We start from the raw sequence: 25,497 nt of genomic DNA, 5'->3' as shown, positions 1-25,497 counted from the left end.
TGATCTTGTATTAGTGAACAGCATATGTAGGTGATGATTTGATTAAACAAAATTACATCATTTTTATAACAATGGTAAGATTCGAACATGCATTCTATGAAAAATGTATATAGATGTGGTTCTATAAAATCTTCCATGTCCACTGGTAGGATAAACAAAGCAATCTCAATGTCTTCGCCCAGGCCAGCAGTCCCAGCATTAGGCCATAAGCATTGGCCCTGACCAACACCAGATTCCCAAGTCAACCATTCCCCAAGCATAGCCATGGCAAAAGGTTACCAAATGTGAATAGAGAAAGCACTTCAAGAATGTTCTCAAAGATTCCATTAGGAAATGAATTATTCTCACAAGAGACCTGCACGATTACTGCTCAGAATGGAAAGGCGCTCTAAACCTCAGGACTCTGGGAGCATTGAAAATGGCAGGAGGGCAGCATCTCCTGTTAGCCCATGGTCCTAATGCATGAAGCACTTTCTACCCCAAGTATGACAGAGACGGAGATGTACAGTGGGGAAGGACTGCTGAGAGCCACAATTAACTCATAACTTGTAAACATGATCAATTGCAATCAAATTTTTAAATTGGTTCCCCAAAGAACTACATCAAAACGTTTATTATTGTTGTAATCATGGCCCTTCTATGGGATGCTGCTGGTGAGTACTCATATTTATGTCGATTCATTAGATTTTAAAAGGTCTGGGAGCAGAATGTAATTGTTTGAACCAGCCTCTTTCCTTCCTGGCATGTTTCAACTGGGAAGCAAAAACTGCAGATGTCGGACATCTGAAATAAAAGCACAAATTGCGAGGGACTTAGCAGGTCAGGTAAGAACCTGTGTTGATACATTCGTTCTTGATCACACATTTTTATTCCAATTTTTTAAATTCAATTTTAAACAAGCACGTTTGCTCTTAGTTTTGATTAAATGTTAGCTGCGTTCTCTCCGCAAATACAGCACTATTAGCACGACTGGTGGAACAAGCCTTCTGTCGGCATCGTTGCACATGCGCCGTGCTGCAAGTAACCTGCCGGCAACCGCGCATGTGCCGTGGTGAGGCAGGCCGCACCGTTTTCCATTGCCAGAATCATGAAGCTGGTTCGGTAAGCTGAATGGCGGGAACTCAGGGATTAGCAGGCCAAGCAATGGCTTCTGCCCCAATGGAGGGAGAAACTTGGGCGGCGGGGAAGAAATTGGAGGGGAGTTGGTTTGTTTAACGGGAGATTGTGACTGTTGCCAGCGCGGGTTATCCTAGGCCTGAGGCCTGCGGCCTGAGTCGCATGCGGTGGAAACTAGGGGCCGAGCAGGGCGGGCGAATCAGGATGGTGGCAGCGGCATTCTCCTTTCACGCCGCTCTGGTTAATATTTTGGGTACGTACAGAAGCCCGAGAGCCGATCGGTTCTACATGGATAGCGTAACTGGCCTCTATCCAACATTTATGCAGTGTCCTGAATGTAGCGAAAACGGTCCTAGGGTGTCCTCAAAGAAAGCTCGACTTTGAGCCATGTTATGCGATGTCGGACCTGATGGCTATAGATTTGGTCGTAAAAAAAAGAAAAAGCCATGCGAGCCTGTTCCATCATTCAGCAAGATAGTGGCTAATCTAGTATTGTGGACTCAGCGTTTTCCTGAATCGTCTCTGTAACAATTAGATTAAAATACGTCTGAGTCTTGAGTATATTCAACATTTGGTCTTCTCTGAGCTGCCACCAATAAAAGTATATTCCTCCATAAATTAAACCATAGTTGTAATTGATGTTGCCTTGACAATCCCCTGAACAGTCCCCCTGCAATAAAAAGCCTTAAGTACTTGCGAGCTCATTTAAACAGCTTTCTGTAATCTCGATTCATTTAAATAATATTCTGCTTTTCTATTTCTTTTACTAATAAGAATAGCCTCACATTTTCTTATTTGTATTTCATCGGCCAATGCCATGTCCATGTTGGTGAGGAATGATATTCAGTCCCTTGCGAGGGGGGACATAGAATCTGGGGGTGTAGAGTCAGTATGGATAGAACTGAGAAATTCTAAGGGTAGAAAGACCCTAATGGGAGTTATCTACAGGCCCCCAAACAGCAGTCTGGATGTAGGGTGTAAGTTGAATGAAGAGTTAAAATTGGCATGTCGCAAAGGTAATGATACAGTTGTCATGGGGGATTTCAACATGCAGGTAGACTGGGAGAATCAGAATGGTACTGGACCCCAAGAAAGGGAGTTTGTGGAGTGCCTCCGAGATGGATTCTTAGAACTGCTTGTACTGGAGCCTACCAGGGAGAAGGCAATTCTAGATTTAGTGTTGTGCAATGAACCAGATTTGATCAGGGACCTTGAGGTAAAGGAACCATTAGGAGGTAGTGACCATAATATGATATGTTTTAACCTACAATTTGAGAAGGAGAAGGGAAAATTGGATGTGTCAGTATTACAGTTGAACAAAGGGAACTATGGAGCTATGAGGGAGGAACTGGCCAAAGTTCAATGGAGCAATACCCTAGCAGGGAAGACAGTGGAACAAAAATGGCAGGTATTTCTGGGAATAATGCAGAAGGTGCAGGATTGGTTCATTCCAAAGAGGAAGAAAGATCCTAAGGGGAGTAAGGGGTGGCCGTGGCTGACGAGGGAAGTAAAGGGCAGTATAAAAATAAAAGAGATGTATAACAGAGAAAAGATGAGCGGGAAACTGGAGGACTGGGAAGCTTTTAAAGAGCAGCAGAAGATAACAAAAAAGGCAATACGCCAGGAAAAAATGAGGTACGAAGGTAAACTAGCCAAGAATATAAAGGAGGATAGTAAAAGCTTCTTTAGGTATGTGAATAGCAAAAAAATAGTTAAGACCAAAATTGGGCCATTGAAGACAGAAACGGGTGAATTTATTATGGGGAACAAGGAAATGGCAGATGAGTTGAACAGGTACTTTGGATCTGTCTTCACTAGGGAAGACACAAACAACCTCCCAGATGTAATAGTGGCCGAAGGAACTAGGGTAAAGGATGAACTGAAGGAAATTTATAATAGGCAAGAAACGGTGTTGGATAGACTTGAGTCTGATGGCTGATAAGTCCCCGGGACCTGATGGTCTGCATCCCAGGGTACTTAAAGAGGTGGCTCTAGAAATCGTGGACGCATTGGTAATCATTTTCCAATGTTCTATAGATTCAGGAACGGTTCCTGCTGATTGGAGGGTGGCTAATGTTGTCCCACTTTTCAAGAAAGGAGGGAGAGAGAAAACAGGGAATTATAGACCGGTTAGCCTGACGTCAGTGGTGGGAAAGATGCTGGAGTCAATTATAAAAGAGGAAATTACGACACATTTGGATAGCAGTAGAGGGATCAGTCCGAGTCAGCATGGATTTATGAAGGGAAAATCATGCTTGACTAATCTTCTGGAGTTTTTTGATGATGTAACTATGAAAATGGACAAGGGAGAGCCAGTGGTTGTGTACCTGGACCTCCAGAAAGCTTTTGATAAAGTCCCACATAGGAGATTAGTGGGCAAAATTAGGGTACATGGTATTGGGGGCAGAGTACTGACATGGATTGAAAATCGGCTGGCTGACAGGAAACAAAGAGTAGTGATTAACGGGTCCCTTTCGGAATGGCAGGCTGTGACTAGTGGGGTACCGCAAGGTTCGGTGCTGGGACCGCAGCTGTTTACAATATACATTAATGATTTAGATGAAGGGATTAAAAGTAGCATTAGCAAATTTGCTGATGACACAAAGCTGGGTGGCAGTGTGAAATGTCAGGAGGATGTTATGAAAATGCAGGGTGACTTGGACAGGTTGGGTGAGTGGGCAAATGTATGGCAGATGCAGTTTAATGTGGATAAATGTGAGGTTATCCACTGTGGTGGCAAGAACAGGAAGGCAGATTACTATCTAAATGGAGTCAAGTTAGGAAAAGGGGTAGTACAACGAGATCTAGGTGTTCTTGAACATCAGTTAATGAAAGCAAGCATGCAGGTACAGCGGGCAGTGAAGAAAGCTAATGGTATGCTGGCTTTTATAACGAGGAATTGAGTATAGGAGTAAAGAGGTCCTTCTGCAGCTGTACAGGGCCCTGGGGAGACCCCACCTGGAGTAGTATTGTGTGCAGTTTTGGTCTTCAAATTTGAGGAAGGACATTCTTGCTATTGAGGGAGTGCAGCATAGGTTCACAAGGTTAATTCCCGGAATGGCGGGACTGTCATATGTTGAAAGATTGGAGCGACTGGGCTTGTATACACTGGAATTTAGAAGGATGAGAGGGGATCTGATTGAAACATATAAGATTATTAAGGGATTGGACACACTGGAGGCAGGAAGCATGTTCCCGCTGATGGGTAAGTCCAGAACTAGAGGCCACAGTTTAAGAATAAGGGGTAGGCCATTTAGAACAGATCTGCTATGCTCAATTCCATGAGCTGTACACAAATCTGCAGATGCTGGAAATCCAAGCAACACACACAAAATGCAGGAGGAACTCAGCAGTCCGGGCAGCATCTATGGAAAAAAAGTACAGTCGGCATTTTGTTTCTGCTGAACGGGTCTTGGCCTAAAACATTGACTGTACTCGTCTGTAAATGCTGGCTGGTCTGCTGAGTTCTTCTGGCATTTTGTGTGTGTTCCATGAGCTGGAGTCTGTTACGAAATACTTCGAATATCTTTTAAAAATCCAAGTAAACCATGTTCTGGTTCTCTTTTTTCCACCCTGCAAAATAGATCTTAAAGGAAGAGGTTTTAAGGAACATCTTAAAAGATGCGTAAAGATTTGGGTGTAGAGACTTGAATTTTGATCCCTTTCACTTAAACTCACAGCTACATCTCACAAACAACAATGGGATAATGACTACATTAATTATATTAGTGATGTTGATTCAAGGAAAATTATTGGTAAGGACACCTGAGATAATTCTCCTGCCCTTCAGGATATGCTTTGACAACTTTTAAGCAAATGAAAACAGCAGACCAGATAATTTCATTCAAATGAACGCATCATTGGTGATTGTTTCCTTTTAAAAATTCATTGATGATAAAACAGAACAAATTAGAACACTACCAATACTATTTCAGTACTATAAAACTTTATTAGTTCCTTATAGTTACCAATGGAGGAATTCATCCAGTGTACGCTGTTGTGTTCTTTTGATTAACTGTAAATGAACAAAATGAGCACAGACACATATTGCGGATAATGGACTGCCTTCATAAAATACTTTCAATGATTGCATCCTCCAAGTCTTCAGATTCATTGTAACATTCAAGATGATTGTCAATACCTTCAAATTTTTCATAGTCCTAACTTGTTGAAATGGTGAAGTTGTTTCATTTTCACTGCTGGCCATTTCTGGTATCTCCATGCCTGAATGCTTGAAACTGCAGTGAGCAAAACAGTTCTGAATTGTTTTACTGTTTATTACTTGCCAACTATCAGTGACAGAATTTGCTGCTTTTTGAGCCTAAACACACAAGTGACACTATTTAAAAACTGCTCTAGGCATGGTGTAGTGTCTAACGCATACACAAGTACATGGCAACTGACGTGAGCTGGGAACTGTTTGGCAACAGTTTGCTATCCCAATTAAGCGGCCTAGTGTCCTAAATTAACAAATGGAATCCTGGCTCTTGATTAGTTTTTATTCTTTAAAAATTGTCTCAAAAAAGCAGCTGCAATACTTATAAGATGGTCCAATTAACCAGAATCCACTATATTCCACAATTATTCAACATTTATCAGTGGGAATGGTTTCCACATCTTTGTCATTTTAGTAAATCTTATACCTGTTCTAGTGTTTGATAGGTTTCTCACATTGTGCTGACTAGAATTACTAGTATTACCTGAACTGAGGCTAAATAATTGCTGCTCTTTGCAAGCATACTGTATAGTCATTTTATATTTTCAAAGACCCTCAACTCTTTGAAGTTATGTCACTTAGGTTATTTTGCCAGCCCTCATTATTCTGATGAAAATATTATTTTTCTGTTTTTTTTTTCAACAGATGGTGTTCTGCCTTTTGAGCTCATCTGGCTAAATCATTCTGGGGTTATTTACTACCCTTGATGTTACTTACTACATTTGAGTGTTACATTGTCTGCACACTTTGAAGTTAGGGGTGGCATGGTAGAGTAGCAGTTAGCATAATGGCAGTGATAGTGGATTGCAATTCAATTCCTGCTGCTGCCTGTTTGTACATTCTCCTTGTGACTTCATGGTTTTCCTCCAGGTGCTCTAGCTTCGTCCTACATTTCCAAGGTGTTTGGTTAGGGTTTAGTCAGATGTGGGCATGCTATGTTGGTACTGCAAGTGTGGTAACAACTGTGGGTAGCCCAGTACACTGATAGGATTTGACACATACGATGCATTTCACTGTATGGTTTGATGTACGTATGACAAGTAAAGCTGCTGTTTAATCTTATAGTCTTCACTTCAATATCTAGGTCATTCATCTACATTAAATAGAATGTCTTACAAACTTTTGGTAAACACTATATACTACTTTGACCTTTAGACCATTTGTTCTCTGGTTAGGTCTGTTTTTCGCACTGCCACTGTCCTTTTAATTATTTTTTAAACAATCTGTGTTTCTCTGCCACAAGCTCATAGTCCTTTGACATTTTTTTTTAAAAAGCCTTCCATTTAGTTGGAAGTTTGCACGTTTAATTGTTCCATGTCCATTGCCTTATTCAAAGTTGAGGTTCAATTTTATTTACTTAGAGGTACAGAGCAGAATAGGCCTTCCAGCCCTATAGGCTGCACTGTCCTGTAACCCACAACAACCCCAGTTTAACCCTCACCTATTCATGGGACAATTTACAATGACCAATTAACCTGCCTGGTACGTCTTTGTATGTGGGAGGAAGCTGGAGGATCCAGAGAAAACTCACATTCCGGGGGAAGACCTACAGAGGATGCTGGGATTGAACTCCAGGCTTCAACATCCCGAGCTGTGATAGCGTCACTCTAACCGCAGTGCTGCAGTTGTGCCCATTTAATTTAACAGAAGCACATTTCATTTCATGTTGTCCATGGATGTAGTATAATATTTAATTAGATCTTTCTGAAGAGGAAGGGATTTTAAATGCAAACTTGTCTTTCAGGGTCCTTCACAGCCCATGATGAATGATTGAAGCATATTCACTGCTGTAATATTGGAAATTGTAACATTTGTATGCGAGTTGTTTGCAATCAATACAAATAGATGATGACTGAATACACCCTGTCCTCGTTATATGTGGGGGATACGTTCCTCGCAGTCACGCATAATGTGAATAATTATTTAAAGGGAGGAAATAGGGATGCGTTCCAGAGGGCTTCCTAAATATGTTTTATCTGTAATTTATTCACATTTTCATACCAATACAACAGAAAAGCAGTACCACAAGGCGACGTTCGTATTATATTTAATCAATTTAAGGTAATATTCAATGTAATAAATCATAGAAAGTTAACATACTAGGGTGTACAGTTTTCACCAACAGTGGCAGGTGTGTTCAGTCTGGGAGATGAGTGATTGTTGTAGCGTCGGGCAGCTTTACATGGATAAGGTGGATGGTTGTGGTCGTCAGGATCATACCAAGCACAGCAAGGGGTGAAGGAAGACTCACAGGATGGCAGCAGGAGATGACACTGGTTTGAAGAAAAGGGTGAGGGTTGTTTGCTTGGCAGCATTTTGTTTTTCAGCATAAATTTGCTTGTAGGGAAGAAGGGTTGATGGCAGGGAACGACTGAAATGCTGACTCCGTTCTAAACTTGGGTCCATGTCCATCGCCATTTGTGCCAAGTGTTTTGACTTCCACCATTCCCTCACCGTTGATAAACTCCCGGGATTTTCATAATCATCTGTTGCTTGCAGCATCTGAGAGATAGTTTGCTGTAAAAAAAATGCACCTTGAATGTGGATCGCACCTTGGTCGAGTGGTTGAATCAGCAATGTTGTGTTAGGCGGCAGGAAACGCACTGTTAGGATGAATGCTGTCCAAATGTTTAGGATGGGCTGGCGTATTGTCAAGCAACAAAAGAACTTTAAAGGCAAGATTCTTTTCCCGGCAGTAGTGTCCCAGAGCTGTGTTATCTTCACCTGATGCCGCGATGTTCATAATTTCCAACTTTTTTTCCAACTGTTAAATCGGTTCTCTGCTGCTCGGCTGATGGTCTAGGACATCGGACACTTAGGAGGCATAGTTAAATAGTTCAAGCACAAAATCACTGCACCGTAGGTAAAACCAACAAAAGTTTAAGAGCGCAAGATCGCACATCCAGACCTTGCCAAAACCAATGCGAGACTGGTGGGAAAGTGGTAATTCTCATCCCAACAGTGAGACTGTGAGGCATGCACACGTGACTTGTATTGGCGGAAAAGCAGAGCTCCTTGCATAACTCTTGAGTTTTGGACTTATAAGGAGATGTTGGTAGAAATAGGTTCCTCACATAACTGTGAATCCGCATTGTCTGAAGATGCATATAACGAGGATAAGGAGTAATGGCAATGTTAAATTTTGGGTAACTATTGCATTGGTCATACTACTGAATAGCAGAATAATTTGAAATGTCTTATTGAAACTCCCCAGAGCTGCTTTATGTTAATGTGAGCACTAAGTATGTTTGGGCATTTTAATAGCAGGTGATTGTGGTTTTAATTTTTTTTAACTATTTACATGTTCAGGACTTTGTTGGTAGGTATGTGGGTTTTAATTGATTATACAATAGTGAAAGTCCTTCACATTTATCTAATATATATTGGATATCATGTATGCCCATATATAAAGAACATTACAACACAGTTCAGGTACTTTGGCCCACAATGTTATTTTGATCTTTTAATCAATACTGGATCAATCTAACTCTTCCCTCCTACATAGCCCTGCATTTTTCTATCAGAGTTGATGTTATAAATATATCTAATATGTAAGATTTTATAAAATACCTCATCCTTTGAAATACAAAGGATACATTAAAAAAAAAACTGTTTAATATATGTTCCTGAATTCTTCTACATGTCAGCTGTGTAGAAAATTCATGCGTGGCCTGGCAATAATTGAATTAAAAACAAAGTATGATTTGCTTGGGATTGCAAAGGCTGGAATTTTAAATCATATTTAATTTTGCAAAATATGTCAAAGCATTTTATATTTTCTGTTCATGCAACTAGGAAAGAACTTATGAACTGAAGTTACATTCAGAATCAAAATCAGGTTTATTATCGGCTATTGTGAAATTTGTTAACTTAGCAGCAGTTCATTGCAATACATAATATAGAAGAAAAAAATACAGTAAATCAATTACAGTATACATATATTGAATATATTAAATGTACAAAAAACAATATGTTTAAAAAGCAAAGTAGTGTTCAAGGGTTCAGTGTCTATTTAGGAATTGGATAGCAGAGGGGAATTCCTGAATTACTGAGTGCATGCCTTCAGGTTTCTCTACCTCCTACCTGATGGTAACAGTGAAAAAAGGGCATGCCCTGGGTGCTGGAGGTCCTTAATAATGGGTGCTGCCTTTCTGAGACACCACTCCTTGAAGATGTCCTGGTTGCTTTGTAGGCTAGTACCTAAGATGGAGCTGACTAAATTTACAACCCTCTGCAGCTTCTTTCGGTCCTGTGCAGCTCCCCCCATATGTCCTCCCCCCATACCAGACAATGATGCAGCTTGTTGGAATGCTCTCCATGGTATATCTATAGAAGTTTTTGAGTGTATTTGTTGAGATACCAAATCTCTTCAAACTCCTAATGAAATATAGTCACTGTCTTGCCTTCTTTATAACTGCATCGATACAGTGGGACCAGGTTAGGTCCTCAGAAATCTTGACACCCAGGATCTATGAGGATTGGTATGTGTTCCTTCCTCTTACCCTTCCTGAAGTCAACAATCAGCTCTTTCGTCTTACTGACGCTGAGTGCCAGGTTGTTGCTGCGACACCACTCCACTGGTTGGCATATCTCGCTCCTGTACGCCCTCTTGTCACCATCTGATATTCTACCAACAATGGTTGTATCATCAGCAAATTTATAGATGGTATTTGAGCTATTCTTAGCCACCCAGTCATGGGTATAGAGAGTAGAGCAGTGGGCTAAGCTCACACCCCTGAGGTGCACCAGTGTTGATTGTCAGCGAGGAGGATATGTTATCACCAATCCGCACAGATTGTGGTCTTCCAGTTAGGAAGTCGAGGATCCAATTGTCGAGGGAGGTACAGAGGCCCAGGTTCTGCAAGTTCTCAATCAGGATTGTGGGAATGAAGGTATTAAATGCTGAGCTATAGTCATCCTGACAGGTGTTTGTGTGTGTCCAGGTGTTCTGAAGCCGTGTGAAGAGCCTTTGGGATTGCATCTGCCATTGACCTTTTCCAGCGAGGCAAATTGCAATGAGTCCAGGTTCTTGCTGAGGCAGGAGTTCAGTATAGTCATGACCAACCTCTCAAAGCATTTCATCACTGTAGATGTGAGTGCTACCGGGCGATAATCATTCACATAAAATGCACAACACTGTAAAGGAGTTTCATAAAGCCAATTGTATATTTGTGTTTGAAAAGCAGTAGCAATATTCACATTTGGCTCAGTTGTGGATTTTTCTTTGTGCAGGTTTTTGATGAAGTTGAGCCATGAGACCGTGACCATTGAGCTGAAGAATGGAACACAGGTGCATGGAACTATCACAGGTAAAGTTACAGAAGCAAAGAAACTTCGATGCTTATTTAAGGCTTGTAACACACAGCTGTGAGTTCATTAAAGAAATTCTGGAATAAAAAGTTAAAATGAACAATATGTAAAAAATTGAAATAAAATGTAAAAATGCTAGAAATATGTCAGTTCAGGAGCATTAATATTTATGTATTCTTCCTCTCCAGTTTTGCTCAGCAGTGATCATAAAGAATCAATTGATTCAAGCTCAGTCACATATATTTTAGTGGAAAATTGGATGGCAGAATGAGTTTGAGTAACTTCGGCTTGGTGGATGAAGTTGGAGTGGGGAGAGAGAAGTTGGTGAAGTGGAATGAAAAAAGGGGAAGATGTGATAATTTCTTGAATGTGCCTATTAAAACCCTTCATGCTATTTATACAAAGAAATGGAAAATTTTCAATTGTTGAATGTTATATTCCACATGGCAATTAAACTTGCATAAGTTGGCCCATTGCCCACCCACAGCCTCTGAACATGGACATTACAATCGGCCCTCCTTATCCGTGGATTTCGCATACGCGGATTCAACCAACCGCAGATTGGGAAAACCCGGAAGTTCTCTCTCCAGCACTCGTTGTTTGAGCACGTACAGACTATTTTTTCTTGTCATTATTCCCTAAACAATACAGTATAACAACTATTTACATAGCATTTACATTGTATTAGGTATTATAAGTAATCTAGAAATGACTTAAAAGTACAGGAAGTCCCCAGGTTATGAATGAGTTCCATTCCTGAGTCCATCTTTGTCGGATTTGAAGTCGGAACAGCTACATCTGGTACTATTTAGCATCAGTTAGTCAAATGTTTTTCTTAGTACATATTTTACCTTTTTATGCATCTAAAACACTTCAGAAACATATGTATTTCAATAATTAAACCACTGCATTGCTTAGTAATAATTGTAGCTTTCATCGGGACAGGGCCTTTCATGTGCTCCATTAAAATTGTTCCGATCGTTGACCGACTGTAGTCTAATGCTTTTCCAATGACCGATGGCGTTTCCAATCGCTTTATTATTTCCACTTTATTTTCAATTGTGATTATTTTCGTGAACAGGAACACTGCGGCTTCAGAGCTGCGCCAGGTCCTAAAATCCATTGCACTGAGACAGGTTAAATAAGGTCCAGGGTTCCGCTGGGTCCTAAAGACCACCACACTGAGACAGGTTAAATAAGGGACTTGAGCATCCACGTTTCTTCATATCTGCGGGGGGTCTCTGAACCAATCCCCCGTGGATAAGGAGGGCCGATTGTATTTTAAAGTCATTGTGTTGTTGAATATTCTCAAGTTGGTTCTAGTCTGTTGTTGCTGGTGCTAATGGATAGCTTGCTTCAGAGGACGAAATTGCATTTGTAAAGTGTTTTGTATTTTTAGGGTGTTTTAGAATGTTCTGCTTCCCTGTGTTTCCTCAGCATGGCTGCAGTTGATGTTTTTTTTTCATTTAATGCAACAGTCACATTAAATAACAATGAGGTAATTAATGTTGTGATGGTGTTTGGAGGTGCTGACTAGCCAGTGCATGGAGAAAAGATCCTAGTTCTTTAGAATAGTGCTACAAGATGTGTCACAGTCACATAGTGCCACAGTAATCATAGCCTATTGTTAATGTGTCTGCAGGACAGTACCTATAGTAGTGCAGTACTACAGTGGTATGTGCAAGAATAGTGACCAATTCAATCGTAATTAGAACGATTTGAAGACAGGTCAACTTAACCCAGAGGAGGAAGCATTTATGTATCAAGTTCACTGAGTGACTAGCCAATTATGTTTGAAAATGCACACAGAATTTCTGTTTGTCTTCAATTCTAGGGGTGGATGTCAGCATGAACACTCACCTGAAAGCAGTGAAGATGACACTGAAGAACAGAGAACCTGTACAGCTTGAGACCCTTAGTATTCGAGGAAACAACATTCGTTACTTTGTTCTCCCAGACAGCTTACCATTGGACACACTTTTAGTGGATGTTGAGCCTAAAGTCAAGTCAAAAAAGAGAGAAGCAGGTATGGGCTGGCTAAGTGATTAACAGAAATGTTTAGATATAAACAATAAATCAGCTCTTCAATTACAGTATTTGTAAGCAAACTCCTACTGCTAGAATCTAGCCCAAACCAATGAGTTATTGACCCCTGGTTTTTAGAATCAGCTCTAATTTAAAGCTAATTCTTACTTTTGTCAACAGCATATCGATTTGTAACTGGTACAAAAGACGATATTGCTAAAGCACTCAGGAATGATTTTCTATAATTTATTAAAAACTGGCATGCAGTATTTTTGTGGAAAGCTAGATCAGTTAGCTGAAATGGTAAGTATGAATGGTGAAATCAGCAGATTAATATTTTGCATTGCATATTGTTACACTTTTTGACATTCTGCATAGAGGCACATTAAACTGCATCTCTGCAACAGTGTATAGTGTTTTTAAATTGTGTACACTAGTCTGCAGATAAAGGTTTGAGTTTTGATAGTATAAGTTGCTGCAAATTTTTCACTTTTTTTCCCATTGGAGTTCTTTAGCAGAGAACTCCCATCTTAAAAATAAATTTAGGGGTTGTTCGCAGGTTGGATGATTACTCATCTTATTCCTAGAGTTCCATGAATAATTTTAATGCATATTACCTCCTGCTGCACTTCCCAAAATGAGGCAACGCTTCAAGCAGTTGTAGATTGTTGAAGATAGTTTATTAATTTAATGTGCATCTTACATTTCTGTGATATAATTGGCCTTTGGAACAAATGTTTGAATTTCAGTGACCATATACTGTAGGTTTTCTAAGTTTCTAACTCATAATCTTAGATCGGAGACCAAGCTAGTTCGCTGTTTAAAATACATGATCTTTAAAAATCATACCGTTGCAGACACTGAAATTTTAATGTTTTAAACTTTGTTATAGATTTTACAGTGTGGATGTCATTGTTCCCCTCCACAACTGCCCAAAAAAGTATCTGCCAAATATTTTGGTTCCCAGTTTGCTGTCAACCCGAAGTTTGACTCATTGTTAAATTCACCCCAGAGGCGACCATCAGTCCCATTCTTGATGTCGAGAGCAGTCAGCTTCCTTGTTGTCAACCTTTGGTGGGAGGGTGATTGTTTTCTTTATTATTCAGTATAACAGTTTTGTAAATGAAAAGCTTATCTTTTGTAATTACCAAAAGTTACTGTATATATAACACAGAGCTCCGTCAAAATGACCATTGCATTGATATGCATTCTTATAACTGGAATCTGGAAGGCATCACCAAGCTTTGATTTTCAGTAATAAATTCTGCTCAGATTCCTGAGCATGTGCTGGTGGGTTAGTGCTTCCCTATTTTTTAATAATGACAACTTTTTTTATTTTAGCTAACCTTGGCTCTTGTGTTTTAATTTCAGTTGCTGGCCGAGGGCGAGGGAGAGGCCGAGGCCGGGGAAGAGGTCGTGGTAGAGGGAGAGGTGGACCAAGACGATGATGATCTTTTCCAACTTGAGGCGGTTGCAGTTGATGTTTGTAAAAGTTTTGTCTACTCAAGAATTTTTGCATTATTTCTGTTTTTAATAAAGCCAGTTCACATCATTTTGTTTTCCACTGTTTTGTTGAAATGATGGTATGATTAAAATAAGGCAAAAGAAAAATGCATCCCTTTTATATTTTTACATGCCGATTTGGTATTGATCTGTCTGTGAGTAATAAAATGAATGTTAAAATGAAGTCACACAATTATTACAATAATTATCTATACTCTTGTTGACAGATTTCACTGTGATTTTTTTTAAGCATATGATTATTCAGAGATTTCCCCATCTTGGTGGAGTATACAGTCGACCCTCCTTATCCATGGGCGATTGGTTCTGGGACGCCTGCAGATACCAAAAAACATGGATGCTCAAGTCCCTTATTTAACCTGTCTCGGTGCGGTGGTCTTTAGGACCCAGCGGAACCCTGGACCTTATTTAACCTGTCTTAATGCAGTGGATTTTAGGACCCGGCGCAGCTCTGAATCCACAGTGTTTCTGTTCATGAAAATAATCACGATCACGATTGAAAATAAAGTGGAAGTAATAAAGCGATTGGAAAGAGGTGAAACGCCATCAGTCATTGGAAAAGCGTTAGGCTACGATCGGAACAATTTTAGTGGAGCATGTAAAAGGCCCTACCCCGATGAAAGCTACAGTTATTACTAAGCAGCGCAGTTGTTTAATTATTGAAATACATACGTTTCTTCAGTGTTTCATATGCATAGAAAGGTAAAATATATACTAAGACAAACGTTTGACTAACTGACACTAAATTATACCGGATTTTTCTGGTCTGACTTAAAATCCAACTTAAAGACAGGCTCAAGAACGGAACTTGGTCATAACCCAGGGTCTGCCTGTACTTTTAAATAATCTCTGTATTACTTATAATACCTAATACAATGTAAATGCTATGTAAATACTTGTTATACTGTATTGTTTAGGGAATAATGACAAGAAAAAATAGTCTGTACATGCTCAAACAACGAGTGCTGGAGAGAGAACTTCTGGGTTTTCCCGATCCGCGGTTGGTTGAATCCGCGCATGCGAAATCCACAGATGAGTTCTTGTTCTCCAATGGACCTATGTTCACTTTGGCCACTCTTTTCAACTCTATATAATTATAAAGCTTTTACTATCCATTGGTTTTTATATTTTGTGCCAGTTTATTTTCATAATCTATCTTCCCTTTCTTTATTGCTAGCTTAGTGTTTCTTTATTGCTTTTTAAAATTTTCCCAATCTTCTGTTTTCTCACTGCTCTTGATGACTTTGTACGCATGAGCTTTTAGTTTGATGCCGTCCTTAATTTCCTTAGTTATCCATGGCTGGCTCTCCCTACCCTTCCTGTCCTTGATGTTAACTGGAATACACTTCTGTTGAGCACTGTGAAAAATCTCTTTGAACCATATAGCCTGTGTTCCCAGTCTACCTTATTTAACTCCTCCCTCACCCTGTTGTAGTCTCCCTTGTTGAGGCATAATACACTGGTTTTAGATTGAACTATTGCACCCTCCATTTAAATGAGAAAATCATTGATCACTTTTGCCAAGAGGATCCCTAACTACAAGATTGCTTATTTTACCTGTCTCATTGCACAGGACCAGATCCAAGATGGCATGTTCCCTAGTAGGTTCACTAACATGCTGTTCAAGAAAGTTATCGCATATTCATTCTTTGAAGTCCTCAAGACTGCCTCGACCAACTTGGTTCACTCATTATGTGTACAAGTCCCCCACTGGGCCATGGGTTTGGGGTCATTGTCCTGCTGCAAAATGAAGTTGGGACTGATGAGATGCCTCCCTGATGGTATTGCCTGATGGATGAGAATCTATACTTCTCCACATTGATGATTCCATTAATTCTGAGCAGATCATTAACTCCTTTTGCAGGAATGCAGCTCCAAACCTGCAGGGAACCTCCACCGTGCTTCACTGTTGGTTGCAGAAATGGTTAGGTCTGGAGTCCAAAAAAAAAATCGAAGAGCTTCGAGACCATCTCGGTGGGGGATAGAGGTATATGGGGACTGGACATCCATGGTGAAAATAAGACGGTGGGGGCCAGGGAACTTAAAATCTTTGAAAAAATTCAAAGCATGAGAAGTGTCACGAACATAGGTGGGAAGAGATTGAACAAGGGGGGATAAGACAGTGTCAAGGTATTCAGAAATGAGTTCAGTGGGGCAGGAGTAAGCTGAGACAATAGGTCTACCTGGACAGGCAGGTTTGTGGATCTTGGGTAGGAGGTAGAAATGGGAAGTGCAGGGTGGGAACTATGAGGTTGGTGGCAGTGGATGGGAGATCGACTTCACCACACCCTGTTCCAATTCCAACCTCACTCCTGAACGCCCTGCTCTCTGCTCCCTCTGCACCAATCCCAACCTCACTATAAAACCTGCTGATAAGGGGGGGGGGGGGGTGGAGCTGTTGTCTGGCGTACTGACCTCTACCTGGCCGAGGCACAGCGACAGCTCTCTGATACCTCCTCTTATTTACCCCTTGATCATGACCCCACTAAGGAGCACCAGGCCATTGTCTCCTATACCATCACCAACCTTATCAGCTCTGGGGATCTCCCATCCACTGCCACCAACCTCGTAGTTCCCACACCCTGCACTTACCGTTTCTACCTCCTACCCAAGATTCACAAACCTGCCTGTCCAGGTAGACCTATTGTTTCAGCTTGCTCCTGCCCCACTGAACTCATTTTTGAATACCTTGACACTGTTTTATCCCACCTATGTTCGTGACACTTTTCATGCTTTGAATTTTTTCAATGATTTTAAGTTCCCTGGCCCCCACCGTCTTATTTTCATCATGTACGTCCAGTCCCTATATACCTCCATCCCCCATCGAGATGGTCTCGAAGCTCTTCGATTTTTTTTTTTGGATTCCAGACCTAACCAATTCCCCTCTACCACCACTCTCCTCCGTCTAGCGGAATTAGTCCTTACTTTCAATAATTTCTCCTTTGGCTCCTCCCACTTCCTCCAAACCAAGGGTGTAGCCATGGGCACCCGTATGGGTCCCAGTTATGCCTGCCTTTTTGTTGGCTTTGTGGAACAGTCCATGTTCCAAGGCTATACGGGTATCCATCCTCCTCTTTTCCTTCGCTATATCAACGACTGCATTGGCGCTGCCTCTTGCACGCATGCTGAGCTCGTCGACTTCATTAACTTTGCCTCCAACTTTCACCCTGCCCTCAAATTTACCTGGTCCATTTCCGACACCTCCCTCCCCTTTCTTGATCTGGAGACCGCCTATCTACTGATATCTACTATAAGCCTACAGACTCTCACAGCTACCTGGACTATTCCTCTTCCCACCCTGTCTCTTGCAAAAAGGCTATCCCCTTCTCACAATTCCTCAGTCTCCGCCGCATCTGCTGTCAGGATGAGGCTTTTCATTCCAGGACGAAGGAGATGTCTTCCTTTTTTAAACAAAGGGTCTTCCCTTCGTCCACCATCAACTCTGCTCTCAAACGCATCTCTCCCATTTCCTGCACATCTGCCCTCACCCCATCCACCCGCCACCCCACTCGGGATAGGGTTCCCCTTGTCCTTACCTACCACCCCACCAGCCTCCAGGTCCAACGTATAATTCTCTGTAACTTCAGCCACTTCCAACGGGATCCCACTACCAAGCACATTTTTCCCTTCCCCCCCCCCCCTTTCTGCTTTTCGCAGGGATCGCTCCCTACGTGACTCCTTTGTCCACTCGTCCCCCCATCCCTTCCCACCAATCTCCCTCCTGGCACTTATCTTTGTAACCGGAACAAGTGCTACACCTGCCCTTACACTTCCTCCCTCACCACCTTTCAGGGCCCCAGACAGTCCTTCCAGGTGAGGTGACACTTCACCTGTGAGTCGGCTGGTGTGGTATACTGCGTCCGGTGCTCCCGGTGTGGCCTTTTATATATTGGTGAGACCCGACGCAGACTGGGAGACCATTTTGCGGAACACCTACGCTCGGTCCGCCAGAAAAAGCAGGATCTCCCAGTGGCCACACATTTTAATTCCACGTCCATTCCCATTCTGATATGTCTATCCATGGCCTCCTCTATTATCAAAATGAATCCAAACTCAGGTTGGAGGAACAACACCTTATATACCGGCTGGGTAGCATGCAACCTGATGGCATGAACATTGACTTCTCTAACTTCCGTTAATGTCCCTCCTCCCCTTCTTACCCCATCCCTGACATATTTAGTCATTTGCCTGTTCTCCATCTCCCTCTGGTGTTCCCCCCACCTCCTTTCTTTCTCCTGAGGCCTCCCGTCCCATGATCCTTTCCCTTCTCCAGCTCTGTATCACTTTTGCCAATCACCTTTCCAGCTCTTAGCTTCATCCCACCCCCTCCGGTCTTCTCCTATCATTTCGCATTTTCCCCCTCCCCCCACTACTTTCAAATCTCTTACTATCTTTCCTTTCAGTTAGTCCTGACGAAGGGTCTCGGCCCGAAACGTCGACAGCTCTTCTCCCTATAGATGCTGCCTGGCCTGCTGTGTTCCACCAGCATTTTGTGTATGTTGTTGTTTGAATTTCCAGCATTTGCAGATTTCCTCGTGTTTTCTTGATATGTTACTTTCTTTAATGAAATACCAAAATTTTTCTTTAATTTGTTAGAAAATGAGTGCTTGGAAATTTAGTATCTACTCTTTTCTGCTGACACACTAATGGAGTAGACAAAAATTAAACATCCTAACAAAATTTAAATTTAAAAAAATCTAGGGTGCCTAAGACTTTTGCACAGTACTGTACATTGATGCTATTAACAAAACCAGAGATCAATGTGACTGTTGTGAAGAAACTAAAAGCTAATTAGGGTTGTTAACTTACAAACTTAACAAGAACCACAAATTAACTTTCTGTATTTGCACCGGCTGAGTTAATAGGTTGTGGGATTTATCAAATAAATATTTACTTGTGTTTATTAGTGGGGGACTAATCTTCACATAATCTGTTAAACAGCATTTTCTGTAGATAATAGCAAATCTTAATTGATATCTATGAACATAGTTGCTGCCTGATTTGCTATGTGTTCAAATATAAAATATATTGTTTTATACAAAAGGAACCAATGTTCAATACAGACCCTCCAGAATGTTCTACTCCATCTTGTATAAATCAACTTGAGCCATGGTATACAGTTTACTATTTGACAGATAATCTGAATCTCAACATTGTTCTTTGAAGCAATGCAAACAATTGCAAGTAAAATCGCTGGAGGATTGCCTACATTTAAGTTATATCATCATTGTGAGATAAGATCATTCTGTTGCATGCATTATAGACTAGACTCCCATAACATCAAGGCTGCACTGACCCTTCGAAGACCATGGCAGTCAGTCCAGTTTTCCGGACTTTCTCCATGTTATATAATTTATTCTTTGTAGTATAAATTTATTTCTTCCATGAAGCTCTTTACCTACTTGTATCAGGCAGAACACTCCAACTCCTAGCCATTTGATCCACAGAGATTTTCCTCCATTTCTCTAGCATTTCAAAACTGCCATCAGGCATTGTAGACGGTTTCTGTTCATACTCTCTTGAGCCACTCTTGGCATTTTTTCCTATGAAAGCTCAGGTTATTTTTCTCCATGTAACATGGAAGTTATTTTTCATCCTTTGAGCCATTTTATTAATTGCCATTATAATCTATGCCGTTCTCACTGAATTGTGGTGCCTATAATGGGACAATACTCTTCTCACTGAGACTGAGCAACTGCAGGCAATAGTTATGGCTCTGAAGCCACTCTGTATCAAGGTTCAATCCTGCCGCTGTCCATAAGGATTTTGTACGTCTCCCTGTCACAGCGTAGGTTTCCTCTGGGTACTCCAGTTTCTTCCCACATTCCAAAAACATAGGGGTTAGTAGATTAGTTATTCGCATGGGCAGTGTGGGCTTGTCGGGCTGGAAGGGCCTGTTACTGTGCTGTATCACGAGAACAGCTATTGAAGACTACAAAAATGGTAAAATGTTCTCACTTCTTGATCAGCTTAGTCAGTTTTCTGGCTATAAACTTAATTTACATAAGAGTGAACTTTTCCCAAGTAATAAAGAAGCACAAGAATTAGCATTTCGTGACCTCCCTTTAAAGTACGTAGTTCATAATCAATTTACTTATCTTGGGATTACAGTTACAAGGAAGTTTAAAGATCTTTTTCGTGAAAATTTTGCCAATCTTTTATATACTACAAAACAGAGTCTGTCACAATGGTCACCTCTATCTATGTCCTTGGTAGGTCGTATTAATGTTGTTAAAATGTATGTTCTCCCTAAATTTTTATATTTATTTCAATCAATCCCAATTTTTATTCCTAAAACTTTTTTTGATTCCTTAGACTCTATTATTTTGTCATATCTGTGGAAGAATAAGCGTTCCAGAATTAATCAAGTTTATCTTCAAAAATCTAAAAAAGAGGGTGGCATGGCCTTACCTAACTTTTGTTTATATTATTGGGCAGCTAATATACGTTGTGCTACCTTTTGGTCTTTTTTCCATAGCCAACCCAAGTGCCCTAGCTGGGTGGCAATGGAGTTGAGTTCCACTAAAGATTTATCTATTTCTGCACTTCTTGGCTCTGTACTCCCTAGTAGTTTGTCTAGACTAATTGTTAATCCCCTTGTTAGACACACTTTGCGAATATGGGCTCAGTTTAGGAAATTTTATGGTTTCTATGGTTTTTCCTTTTCTAGTCCTATCTTACATAATCACCTTTTCTTACCTACTATGTATGATTCAACATTCCATGATTGGTATAGGAAGGGCATTAGACACTTTGAAGATCTTTTTATCGATAATCGCTTCGCATCTTTTCAACAGCTTTCTGCTAAGTTCAATCTGCCTAATGGCCATTTTATTAGATATCTCCAAATTAGACACTTTATTAATCCTTTAATTCCTAACTTCCCTGAAATGCCTGAGAAAAATGTTATGGATTTCTTTCTTTCTATTAATCCACTGGGTAAAGGTTTAATATCATTTATTTGTGATAAATTAGCATTCTTACGGCATGCCCCTGTCGATAAAATTAGAATGGCTTGGGAGCATGATTTAAATATCTCTTTATCTGATGAGATTTGGGACTCGATTCTCAAATCGGTTAATTCAACCTCTCTTTGTGCTCGCCATTGTCTTTTACAGTTTAAGGTTGTTCATAGAGCCCATATGTCTAAATCTAAATTATCTCGATTTTACCCCAATATTAGTCCCTTTTGTGATAAATGCAAAAGGGGCGAGGCCTCTGTACTGGTCCTGTCCTAGCTTAGAGAAATTTTGGAAAGATGTCTTCATAACTTTATCCTATATTCTGAATCACCACTTAGAACCTAACCCTTTAATTGCTCTGTTTGGTTTTTTGGGTGAGACAGATATACGTTTGAGTTCGACTAAGTGTCGAATATTATCTTTTGCTTCTCTCCTGGCTAGACGTTTAATCCTCCTTAGATGGAGAGATGTTGCCCCACCCACGCATGCTCAGTGGCTTAATGATATTATGTCCTGCTTAGACCTTGAAAAAATTCATTATTCAGTTCTTAATTCGGATATAAAGTTCCATAAGGTCTGGGGACCTTTTATTGAGTACTTTCATAACCTTCCTCTTAATTAAGGTTTTTTTTTCGGTCCCTTGCTTTCAGCTCTTTTTTTTGGTAGTAGGCATTATTATCTTTTGTTTTCAAATGTATTTACAGTTTTGGGGGTTTGAATGTCCTGATTTATATTCTCTATATTGTGTTGTGGTTGGTCTGGAGTTTTTTGTTGTGGGGCTTGGGGAGGATACTAACTTTACATGACTTCAATTTGGGTGCTTTCTCAATTATCTTTTTTTGTACTATATTATTATTGTATGTTTATTTTTGCACTATTAATTTTCTTCATTTTGGTTTGGGGTTTTTTCTTATCTGTAGTGTAGTGTTGTAGAAAATGCATAAAAAAACCAATAAAAATGGTAAAATCTTGCAAGAGATTCAGCAGTTTATCTTGGTCCCCTTTATAATAAGCTTACAATGTCTTAGCTCCATTAGAGTGAATTAATCTCTATAAGTCTAGAATGAAAATTGTTTGCTTTTATTCAGAGATACAGTGAAGCCTAGCAACCCACCCATTTAACCCTAGCTTAATCGCAGGACAATTTACAATGACCAACTAACCTACTAGCCAGAATGTTTTTGGACTGTGTGAGGAAACCAGAGCGCCTGAAGGAAACCCACGTGGTCGAAATTGAGCTCCAAGTTCCATCCTGAGGTGTAAGTGTCGCGCAGTCCGCTATGCTGCCATAAGAACATAATGTATAGCAGCAAAATTAAGCCATTTAATTTTAAGCAGACCCATCAAGTCTGCTTCAACATTTCATCAAGGCTGATGCATTTCCCTCTCAGCGCCTATCTCCTGCCTTCTTCCTGTATCCCTTCATGCCATGACTAATCAAGAGTCTATCAACCTCTGCCTCAAATATACCCAATATACTTGGCCTCCTCAGCCCATCCCACTAAATTTTGCTATATTACATCCCCTCTCTTTGGCTTTTATGTTGGCTCTGTCTTCTCTTGTCAGTCACAATTCCTTTTGGAATTTTTCTTACAAAGCAAAACCTAACATCATGAACGGCAGTGATGCTTCACTCCCAGACAAGCTCAACGTCTTTTATTCTCATTTTGAAATGGAGAATGAAGCTACAGTTATTCCTGCAGCACCCCGTGACCCTGTGATCTCTGTCTCAGAGGAAGGTGTCAGGCTGTCTTTCAAGAGGGTAAACCCTCTCAAGGTGACAGGCCCCTGTGGAGTACATGATAGGGCTCTGAAAACCCTGTGCTGATTAACTGGGGGGGGGGGCATGCTTGAAGATACTTTCATCTCCTATTGCTACAGTCGGAAGTTCCCATCTGCTTCAAAAGGACAACAATTTTATCAGTGTCCTAGAAGAGCAGAGAGAGCTACCTTAATGACTATCATCCAGTAGCACTCACATCTAAAATGATGAAGTGCTTTGAGAGTTGGTTATGGCTAGAATTAATTCCTGTCTCAGCAAGGATGTGAACCCACTGAGGTTTGCCTATTGCCACAATAGGTCTAATTTGGATGTGATTTTATTGGCTCTTCATGCAGCCTTGGATCACCTAGACAATACAACTGCCTATGCCGGGATGCTGTTTACTGACTGAAACTTAGCATTTAAAACCATCAGCTTTGATCAAAAATCTCCAGAACCTGGGCCTCTATAACTCCCTCTGCAAATGGATCCTGTTACGTAACCTCGTAACCAGGTAACTTATCAGCAAAGATAGCGGGATCAGCTGAGTCGGATGCTACTATTTTCAAACGTTTTATTCAAAAAGGGGCACAAACGTATGGTTAATACAAAACATTCAGATCATATACATCGTCAAAACTCAATCTAAAACACCGGTGTAATAATAATCAATCAGAAATAAGCTCTATAGTTGTCTAGGGGTAATACTGAGTCCAATTGAAATATAAAGAGTCACTCAGAAGTTTGCAGGCTTTTCCCTTTTGGGAACCGCTAGGGTTTTCACGTTGTAGAGAGAGAGAGATGGTTTAGAAAGGATAAACACTTGCCCGTTGTCTTTACAGAGCAAATCCTTGGAATCAGGGGAGCAGGCTTCCCCGTTGTTATTTAAAAGCGGTCTTCCGTTGGTTCTAGCCACAGATTCAAAATTTGGAATCTAATGCACGTGGCTTCCTTCAAAATGGCTTCCCGCTCCCACGGGAATCGGTATCGTGCTTCCTTGGTGTCTCCTTGGTGCGTCTGAGGGTTGTCCCCCCCTCAGATCCTCCTTTATACTTCTTCACGGGATCGCAGGTGTCAATCAGGTTGTAGGTGATGCGATCTCTCTCTCAACCAGCCCACTTTGCCCGAGGGCTTTTCACGTGGTCTTCATGAGACAATAGTCAATATCGCCTTTATTCTGCTTCTCGGGAGAACGTGGTCTTCAGCACGTCTCTCTCTCTTGGGTCAGTTGACCCCCCCTTTTGACTAGGGCTCTTGCGATTCTCACAAAGGAGGGGGCCGAGGTCATAACACCTCCCCCAATAGCAGGTTTTTTACCAGCGGTTAAAAACAGGTTGGTACAGGACTTTTTTTTTTTAATCTACATACTACACAAGCTTTTCTCTTCACAGAGTACTACCGTTATACATTCAAGTCAGTATCTAAACAGGTAACAAGTACAGTGCCCCTTTCTTTAATACCTTAACCTCACATGCCATACTAAAGTCTGGTAGCATCAAACTTCCGCTTAATAACCACCTTATTTATTTATTTTCTTCAGCAACATAACTAAAGAGTTGTGATCTTAGCTTACGTGTGTACTACAAAAGTTCATGCAAAATACTAATTTTTATGTTACTTTCAAACTTAACAGTCAAGCTTCCATGGGTGTTGTCTTTATTATTCACATACTTTGTCAAAATCCCTTAAAACCGGCTTCTGCTATTTAAAAATGGCGTCCCCATTAACCCTCGCCTCTTTTCCGGTTAATTCCCTCATGGTGATCTTGGGCACCCTGGTGAAATAGGCTTTCGCCCGCTCCTTTCATAGGAGTTATTTTATCAACAATGTGTTCCAAACTTAGACCATCTTCCGAATTTCCACCCAATTCTTTAATTTTATGCAAGTTGTTAGTTTCCTCTTCAGGACCCTTCAGGCTGTTAGTTTTCAGTTTAAACTCTTTGTTCAAACAGCATTTCAAATTCTGCCTTTTCACACCACACTCTGGAATAACAATAGCGTGTGGGGCCCCTTTACCTTCCAACTCAACCTGCAATTGATTCACAGGCTTTGTGGTACCAAGCCATTGTCTCTGTAGCCTGGTTGCTGCTTCTGATATCAGTCCAGCCTTTAAATTTTCTTCATTCAATTTGGGAACTACACATTTCCCTTTTCCTTCAATAATAATATTCACCTTACCAACTTGTAACCCACTTTCGAGCACAAACACCTGGGAACTCTTACTTCCCAAGGTTAACTCTTTTTTTTCCGAACCAAGTCTATCTGCTCCGAAAGGACGGCCGTCTCGTCCAGCTGAGTCAAATACCTCCACTTTTTTCTGAGCTCCGTGACTAGGTTCAGCACCACGTGCATCCCCATCTTGGACACATTCAAACGGGACATTGGCCTCTTCCAGGCTTTCAACACCCATACCTTTTTCAAATTCTAACATCCCCCAATCCTTCCAGCTACTCTCTAGGCAGCCCCCCGTTGGGGAAGGCACAACCCTGCGAGCTGAAACAACCTCTTCGGCCATTTCAGCTGACTTCTCCACAGCAAGGATACCCTTCCTCTCTAAGACTGCCCTCATTTCACTCTCGGGACCA

General features: G+C 40.9%; 1 protein-coding gene across 1 annotated transcript; it reads left to right on the top strand.

Annotated features, from left to right (window-relative positions):
• The first annotated feature begins 1,001 nt into the window (after window positions 1–1,001).
• Window positions 1,002–14,219, top strand: snrpd1 (small nuclear ribonucleoprotein D1 polypeptide). Its single transcript, XM_073024321.1, has 4 exons — window positions 1,002–1,101; window positions 10,565–10,641; window positions 12,477–12,668; window positions 14,039–14,219. Exons 1-4 carry the CDS (start codon window positions 1,088–1,090, stop codon window positions 14,113–14,115), a joined length of 360 nt encoding a protein of 119 aa, XP_072880422.1. The 5' UTR covers window positions 1,002–1,087; the 3' UTR covers window positions 14,116–14,219.
• The last annotated feature ends 11,278 nt before the right edge of the window (window positions 14,220–25,497 follow it).

The sequence above is a fragment of the Hemitrygon akajei genome, chromosome 20 (assembly GCF_048418815.1).
Source record: "Hemitrygon akajei chromosome 20, sHemAka1.3, whole genome shotgun sequence".
Classification (NCBI taxonomy): Eukaryota; Metazoa; Chordata; class Chondrichthyes; order Myliobatiformes; family Dasyatidae; genus Hemitrygon; species Hemitrygon akajei.
This window is presented reverse-complemented; position numbering and strand designations above follow the sequence as displayed.

Coding starts and splice junctions, on each gene's coding strand:
- snrpd1 (XM_073024321.1), top strand. Junction 10,642..12,476: donor GGTGCATGGAACTATCACAG/GTAAAGTTACAG, acceptor CTTCAATTCTAG/GGGTGGATGTCAGCATGAAC. Junction 12,669..14,038: donor GTCAAAAAAGAGAGAAGCAG/GTATGGGCTGGC, acceptor TTTTAATTTCAG/TTGCTGGCCGAGGGCGAGGG.